The sequence below is a fragment of the Ananas comosus genome, linkage group 5 (assembly GCF_001540865.1).
Source record: "Ananas comosus cultivar F153 linkage group 5, ASM154086v1, whole genome shotgun sequence".
Taxonomy (NCBI): Eukaryota; Viridiplantae; Streptophyta; class Magnoliopsida; order Poales; family Bromeliaceae; genus Ananas; species Ananas comosus.
In genome coordinates this window covers 5,783,316-5,792,220 of record NC_033625.1, presented here as the reverse complement: position 1 = coordinate 5,792,220, position 8,905 = coordinate 5,783,316, and the positions used below count along the sequence as shown (strand labels likewise).

Sequence of the window (8,905 nt, the reverse complement as noted above, 5' to 3'; positions counted from 1 at the left end):
AATAGCTAGCAAGGTGTCCGCTTCTTAATTTTCTTTTTCTTTTTTACAAATGAACTCAGTTAACAATGCAAAACAACTAGATGTACATTGAATTTATGACCTCAGACATCAATAAGCAAGCTTTTAACCCTCAGCACTACATATTTGTAACGATCCGACCCGTTAGCAGTAATAACTTGTTGGGTAAGAAGTATAAAAGCTAAGTGCTATATGAGGCAAAGTACCACACCAACGAATTTGATGGGACTCATCTCTTGAACCCGTAAGAATTACCTCTAATATTATATCGCCTAGTAATTCTGGTTTGTATATTTGTGATCTGGTTTGGACCTGATGAGAACGTTAGGATCTAAACATGTGGAGTATGTAACGCCCCGATAGTGTCATGGAGTCTGTAACGCCTCAGTAGTTCTATATCGGATGAAAAATAGGTTATAGTTGGAATATACAAGACTTCCACCTTAATAATAATAATTAGACTTAAATATTTTGGGCTGGTAATTTAAAATTTATCGAGTTATTATTGCTAGCGGGTCGGATCGTTATACCCGTACAACATTAAACTGTTGGAACTCTATTACATCCTGCCACTCTTTTCCCTCCTTCCTTTATAAGGAAAGCCCCTCCATCCAATGCCAACCCCATGCAGTGCCCTTCTCTCTCTCTCTTCCTCTTCCTCACACCCCTCTCTCTCTCTACAGTGGAGTTCCTGGAGATCTATGCATGACTAAAAAAAAGCTATATATAAAGTGGTAATTATATGCACATATACCACGAAATTTGTATATAGCATAGTTTGTTTCTTCATGATATATATATATATATATATATATATATAGATTTCTTTTCCTATGTACATCTTTCTTTTTTTCTTTTTTGTTCATGGAAGAGGTAATTATTAACTAACGAAGCAGAATAAATAAGAGTTGTTTGATTGATTAGATCGGATACACGTTTTCTCATTCTCTTTTGTTTCTTCAAATTAAAGAGTTTAATCCACGGGTTTTGTTTTAGTTAAATTTTTGTACTTCTCTTTTATTTTGATTCATTGGTAGTTCCATATGGAAGTAGTTAAATCTATATGAGCAGTTCCCAGGTTGGTTCTTAATTTCTCTCACTTCCCAAAAACCAAAAAAGTGGGGAATATAAAAAATAAAAAAAAAACTTAAGGAAATAATTATATATACAAACTATTTTCTCATATAATTAAATCTAAATATTTATTTCTGTTCTTCTTTCATCCTCTAAGATCTAGCTCATAATAATTATTTTGTTGGAGTTGCTCAATTAAATTTGTTCACGCTTCACCTTGAATCCTTGTTCACCTATGAAATCTTTTAACCACCTTAATTAATTAAATTCTTCTTTTTCAGAAAAACAAAATTATCGATGGTATTTTTCCATAGATTTATTATTATTATTATTATTCAATTTGGTAATTCTTTTTTCTTCATTTTTTTTGTGAAATTCTACTAGCTAGGATTGAGCCTAGGTGGAGGTGTAGAGATAAATTATTTTGAAATTAATAACTAAAAATCAATTAGCAAGTTCAGATCCAGCCACATGCATGGTAGTTATTATTATTTTCATTTGTTTTGCAAGAAACCATAGCTCTCTCTCTCTCTCTATATATATATAGCTTCTAAACAAGTATATATGTTTTTGAAGTAGTGTAAATTGTTGCTTGACTCAGGGAATTGTGAAGGAGATCTAGCTAGAGAGATAATAATAATAACAATAACAATAACAATGGGGAGGGGAAAGATTGAGATAAAGAGGATCGAGAACACGACGAGCCGCCAAGTCACCTTCTGCAAGCGGCGCAACGGCCTGCTCAAGAAAGCGTACGAGCTGTCGGTGCTTTGCGACGCCGAGATCGCCCTCGTTATCTTCTCTACCCGAGGCCGGCTTTACGAGTACTCGAATAGCAGGTGTATAGATGTACTCAATTCTTTTCTCCTCCTCTAATTACCATTAATTTTGTTTTCTTAATAATAATCGGTAGAATTACCATCTTGTTAGCATCTAATATTATCAATATCCCTTCTCAACTCCAATTGAAGTGTCACTATATATATATACATACATAGTTTGCATCATTAAGGGATTTAATTATAAAGAAAGTAAATTAAAGTATATATTATTTCACTACCTGTTCAATTCATGATGGTGTGCTTAATTATATATATATATATATATTATATATATATATATATATATATATAACCATGAATGACCTTTGAAAATGGGAACTTTCTTGTATACTATAGTGTTATTTTACTGGTAATTAAAAAGATTTTTAAGTAATTGTATGTCACTTATATTATGGGTATTATTATATATGGACTAGGAAAAAAGTGCAGCTATAGCTAGGAGTTTGAGTTTTTTTGGATCAATTAATGTTTGCTTCTTTCTTCATTTCTTCTCTTCCTTTTTTTTTTTTTTCATTTCTCAAAATTAAGTTTCTGAAGGAGCAGATCTTCTATCTCTTGTCATATATGTGTGAAGAGTTCCAAATTAAGTATGTTGTTTACTTTGGTGAAGAGGGTTTTTGCCTCACTGAGAGATCTCTCAGTGTATATGCTATTTCTTTTCCTCTAATTTGATTGATATACTCTATACTCCTTTTTTTATATATATATGTTGAGGAAACTGTGAGAGGTCTCCTCTACTAATGGCTAATAATTTCCATGTCACCATATGAATACAACATGACTAGCTATATAGCCCTTCTATGGTATTTATTACAATATATATGCAGTTTCAATCTTTAGGGTTTCCTCCCTCCCTCCCTTCCCTTCTTTCTTGCCTTGCCTTTCTTGTCTTACATATTATGCTGGACACTCTAGCTGCAGTCATCTCTCTCTCTCTCTCTCTCTCTCTCTCTCTCTCTCTCTCTCCTGAGGAGGTACAGTTGGTGACAAAGAAGCATTATATATAGCTAGGCATTAGAAACAAGGTATATATTAACTTCTTAGCACCTCAAAGGAAGGTCAATGGAGAGAAGCCACAGTTTCCATCTCCATGTTAGAACACTTTACATGAAACAATCAGGAGACTTGCTTTTTGCTTTGTACAGATGAAAAAGAATTGAAGCTTTTATATTTGTTACATTAGAAGAGGAGTGTATATAACTGGTCCTTTTATTTAGCTGGTGTGTATATATGCATGTTTCCTTTGGGAGCTTAAAAAGGAAAAACTACACTGTGTGTCAAAAAGTAGTCAAGCAACTACAGAATCAGAGAGAGAGAGAGAGAGAGAGAGAGAGAGAGAGAGAGAGAGAGATACTGAATGAAACTATTCTCAACATACTTATTTCACTTTAGTGAAAGAAAAAAAATTCAAGTTATTTTATTCCACTTTTTGTTTGTTTAATATATGGCACATTTATATGCAGCTCTTTCATCTTTTGGTGCAACAGTTGCTTTATTGTAAGCAGATTTTAGCATCACAAGATGAAGCTGAACAGTTGAATTAGAGGCAAAAAGAACATTTTGTGTTTTTGCACCCTCTGATGCATTTGCTGCAAATACTAATTATATGTGAATATGCCATTCAAATTATAACTTTGTTTGGATTTTCATTAAAATCCATTTGTCTTATTATTCTGTGGCAAAACCTTCCGAAATGAAGTAAAAGAAGGGAATATAACAATATTTATGTCAGAAGAGATTTCAATAAGTAAAAATAAGAATTAAACCAACTTCTCTTACACAGACCCCCTCTTTCTTAAAATTATAGAAACCTGAATCATTCTTTCGATCCTTAAATCGACAATTTGAGCCATTTTATTCATATGGTTAATCGTTTAATCGTACAATGTATCCTTCAAAATGTGTATAAATAATTCGACTTTTCTATGTTTGTTGCAGCATAAGATCAACCATTGAGAGGTACAAGAAGGCCTGTTCCAACAGTCCAAATTCAAGCTCCACTGTAGAGGTCAATTCTCATGTAAGCATTTCTTTTTTCAAAAAATTTCATATCAGCATTTCTCGTAATACAACATCTTGGCAATTTCTCGACTCAGTGAGGTATAAATTTACTGGTTTGGACTAAATATTATCCATATATAGTTTGCTTATCAGAAGCCAATTGCGAAAATTTTCAGAGGAAAAAGATTCAATAATAGTGCTTAATCACATGAATATGAATTTTTTGGCAATGATGCATGCTTTGATGTTGCTAATGCGAGTGATGCGATAATTACTTGTATATAGATGAGATATTGATCCATTCTTATTAATGTTTGGAATCGATCGTATATTTCTCTGAACAGTACTTGTCTGCTAATTACTTTCATAAATACTGACTTCAAGTGTTAGCTCATTTGATTTACAAGAAAACTATATATGAGCTTCTTTTGCTCATCTCCAAAACTAGCTTCTCTAATTATATTCTAAAGAAGCAGGCCAATGGCGTGACAAAAATAATTAAAATGAGCTTAATTTTGAGGCTGAAACTAGTAAGTCAATAATATCTAAACAACACTTTTATAAAAGCTCCAGTCTGGTCAGACAAGCGCTATATTTTATTATTTATTGCAAGCATGAAGTGTTTTATCTATGAAAGTTAGCTAAAATAGTTGATGTTCGAAAAATTAAATAGCTAACAAAGAGATGTAAATTAATAACCCCATAAAGAGTACTAAATCATTCATCTTATATAGTCACTTGCTCTTTATCCTTTTCTCAACTTGACTGTGTTTTCATGGTTTAATCAGCAATACTATCAGCAAGAAGCAGCGAAGCTCCGCCACCAGATACAGATTCTGCAAAATGCAAACAAGTTAATTAACCCTCTCTCTTTCTCTCTCTCTATATATACACGTACTTATTAATCTAGAAATGTAACTCCCACTTATTATGGTAATCTATAGCAATATGTTCTATATGGTTTTAAAACTTCAAAAGTGTGATTTGCTCTTCTTACTAGTTTTAAATGCATCACTACTAATTTTCAGGCACCTCATGGGTGAAGCACTGAGTAATTTGACAGCTAAAGAGCTCAAGCAACTCGAGAACAGGCTCGAGAGAGGCATTGCTCGGATTAGATCAAAGAAGGTAAACTCTAATACTCCACAATCATATAAAACCTGCCATGTTTCAAATATCCTAATTCTCTCAAGTAATTAAATAAATGATGATAACTTAATTTATTCACATTAATTTAGTAGGTTTTTTTAGCTCTATATTCTACTTAACTAATCTTGTGTTAATTTCTGCTGAATAAACAGCATGAGCAGCTGTTTGCGGAGATCGAATACATGCAGAAAAGGGTAAACTTTTGAACTAAACTAAAACTCTTGTAGTTAATTCCACTTATCTTATTGTTCTTTCCTTATAAAGCTACTTCCTATAGTGATTCTCCTCTGGCCTTCTTTAACATGTAGGAAGCAGATCTTCAAAATGACAATATGCACCTCAGAGCTAAGGTAACTCAGAACAATAGATTTTGTTAATTTTTTTTGGAATTAAGTTCAATAAATAATCAAGAGTGTAGCTAATTATACATCATGAAAAAAAAAAAAAAAGGGTAAATTGCACTGCACTGCTGGTTCTCGATTGCTTAAGCAGGTTTCAGTCCCTAATCTTTGCATAATGTCGCAATCTTACCATTTTCATTAAAGTTCTGTGGCTAAGTACTTAAATTGTTCACATAGGAGTTGGATGATGATTATGTGACTGGTGCAATTTAACCAAAAAGTGTAAGATTGCAATGAAATGCAAAGGACAAGAACACACAAATTTAACAATTAAAAGGTCTGATCAGGAACAAAAATGGTGCAATTTACCCTACAAAAACAAAAAAAATGCGACTATTTACGTACCAGGATGTTACAATCTGCAAAAATCTGTGCCCTTTTCAAATTTTGGAATCCTCAGATAGCAGACAGCGAGCGAGCGCAGCAGGCTAACATTGTATCCGGTGGAACCGAATTGGACGCTCTTCCGACGTTTGATTCGAGAAACTACTATCATGTCAGTATGTTGGATGCAGCATCGCACTACTCGCATCACCAAGATCAGACCACACTTCATCTCGGGTACGAAATAAAAGCCGATCCAGCTGCGAAAAATTTGCTCTAAATTGTGTGTGTGTGTGTGTGTATGTGTGTGTGTGTGTGTGTCCTTTTGCTTATTGAGTGTCCTAGCAACATCAATCATAAGGTGATAAGTGTTTGGTAATTAATGATATGTTTGAACACTAGCACTTAATTTGTACTGATCTCTAAATTCTGCTGTTTTCGGTGTGCGCAATTTGGTTATGAAATAAAAATAAGTATCAGAAGAAGTAAATGAATTCTCTTGTCAGAAGAAGCAACTTAATTGAGTGTTTAAAATTATTTGAGTGTTGATGTCGAAAGTTTCTTTAATCAAGTTTTTGATTTCTCTGTCTATAAATCTTTAACCAAGTTTTTGGTTTCTGTCTATAAATTTGCTGGTTAAAGTAGTATACCACAAATTTGTCATGCATGTATGTACTTAAAAGTGCACTAAAACATTTATTAATCAGAAGCACTCATTACTTTAGTCATTTAAAATTTAGAAGCAATTGCTAGAGAATAACAGATACTAACTAGAGTTAGTAGCACATAACGGTATAAATATATATATAGAGAGAGAAAGAGAGTTGCGTTGCAATACAATTAAGTAATAATATGCTAGTTGAACACACACAAACTCTCTCTCTCTCTCTCTCTCTCTCTCTCTCTCTCTCTCTCTCTCTCTCTATATATATATATATATATATATATACACACACACACACGCACTCAAGTCTCAAGATACTTTAGTTTGCAATTTTGAACATGTGTCGCTACAAGAAAATGTTATTATAAGTACGGTTTTTGAACGACGCTCGGAGGAAACGTTTCCAAATATATATTCCTATAATATAGCAAACATCGATAATTTAAAAAATATCGTCATATAAGTCGTATATTGCATCAAACTAATTTATTGAATGACAAACTTTACTATTATTTTTAATTTTCTGACGCTTTAAAGCGTCATAAATTTTTGAAATCTTGATGATTTAAAACATTAGAATATATTTTACCGACGTTTGGTATAAGCGTCGGTACAAATTTTGAAATCTTGATGCTTTAAAACTTCGGAATATATTTTATCGAGTTTTGGTATAAGCGTCGGTATAAACATGGCGACTCTTCATTTACAAATACTTTTGTCGATATTTTCAAATATGATGGTAGGTTATTTTAGAACGCTTCTAAACATTATTAAGTACCCAAAAAAAAAGTATCTTTAAATATTAATTTTCTCGTAGTAGTGACATGAAATTCATGGGACATATATAAGCTACATGCTCAGCACTATAGCAAATTTGGAAAAAAAAAAAAAAAACTAAGGGAGCTAATGGGCCTTCTTAGGAGCTGAAGGGCTAGGCCTGGAGAAAGACCCGACCCGTCGATAAAACTTAATTTGCAACACATGATAATTAATATAGAGACTCCGGTCTGCTATCAACTATCAAACTTTTAGCCAACTACGCTAGATACAATTAATCAAAATACCTGCTCAGTTGTAATGCCCCAATAGTTCCACATCAGATGAGATACCGATTCCGATCAGTTTATATGAGGCCAACACACTAATAATAATAATAACTGGCTTAAACATTTTGGGCCGATGGTTTGGACCCAATGAGTTATTTTTGCTGACGGGTCGGATTGTTATATTTGGTATCAGAGCCGAATACCAGCCGGAAGTGTGAGAGCTAAATGCTATACGGGACAAAGTGTTACACCAACGGATTTGGTGGGAGCCACCTCTTGAACCCGTAAAAGCCCCACCTCTAGAATCTCACACCACATCTTGAACCCGTAGGAGCCATCTCTAGAATCTCATATCGTCTGGTCTGTCTGTCTGTGATCTGGTTTGGACCCGACAACAAGTACGTCAGGGCCTAAACATGGGGAGTTTTTATAATGCCCTAATAGTCCCACATCGAATGGGATACTGATTCCGATCAGTTTACACAACGAGTTATTGTTGCTAGCGGGTCAGGTCGTTATATCAGTATTCTAAAATTAGAGTAATTTCTCAATCGATTATTAGCAAATTCATGCAGTTGTACAGTCCACTCAAAACAAAACAAATCTTGTAGGAATTAAACATCACGATCACCTCCATGCCACGTTTCGCTACCAGTAATTCCAGATCAATTCTCTATTTTAAAAAAATAATAATAATTTCAAGGATTGCATGATCATTTTTGTGCTTGTTGGGGTACATTCATTTTCCACCGTTGCTAAAAGTGGATCACTGCCTTCACATGTGCTGCTCTCTCCTGTCTGATGAAAGTTTTGAAGATAAGTACTAAAACAATCTGGAAGCTTTTAAGTTCTTTACAAAAATAAATAAATAAATAAAATTAAATGGCAGTAGAATAGGAGGTTCGAAGTTTAAACTTAATCCTCTAGTCCCGTTTACTTTTCTCCAATTTGATTTGATGTTGACATTTTTAAACCTTTTCGTATGTTTTATATATGCTCCGGCGTGAAAACAGTGTTAAATATAATATACTAAAGTACTTCTTCTTGGAAACATATATGAATAATAATTGTTTCACATGAGAATTAATTTGATAAACCAAACCAAATGAGTTGCAATGAGTTAGGATTTAGAACATGAAATTTCCTTCATCAGTAGACCTTCGTTAATTAAGTGGTAAAAATACCCTCAAGCAGTCAAAAGTTTTGTAGAATTTTTATTTTTGTCATCTGAAGTAGATTAGTTATTCTTCTGAATTAGTGAGAGTTCAAAGTACAGCACAAACTAGTGGGTACTCCAATATGAGACTTATCTAATCCACCTGGATAAATAGAATAGAAGCCACAGTTGACAAGTATTCTAGAAAATTAAGACTGTGACTCAAGGAG

General features: G+C 33.4%; 1 protein-coding gene across 1 annotated transcript; it reads left to right on the top strand.

Annotated features, from left to right (window-relative positions):
• On the top strand, positions 649-6,299 carry LOC109710049 (MADS-box transcription factor 21-like). The gene is made up of 8 exons (XM_020232466.1): positions 649-752; positions 1,694-1,931; positions 3,873-3,954; positions 4,724-4,788; positions 4,964-5,063; positions 5,237-5,278; positions 5,393-5,434; positions 5,886-6,299. The coding sequence occupies exons 2-8, from the start codon at positions 1,750-1,752 to the stop codon at positions 6,087-6,089; spliced, it is 717 nt and encodes a 238-aa protein (XP_020088055.1). The 5' UTR covers positions 649-752; positions 1,694-1,749; the 3' UTR covers positions 6,090-6,299.

Coding starts and splice junctions, on each gene's coding strand:
- LOC109710049 (XM_020232466.1), top strand. CDS start 1,750: ATGGGGAGGGGAAAGATTGAGATAAAGAGGATCGAGAACACGACGAGC. Junction 3,955..4,723: donor CTGTAGAGGTCAATTCTCAT/GTAAGCATTTCT, acceptor TGGTTTAATCAG/CAATACTATCAGCAAGAAGC. Junction 4,789..4,963: donor ATTCTGCAAAATGCAAACAA/GTTAATTAACCC, acceptor ACTAATTTTCAG/GCACCTCATGGGTGAAGCAC.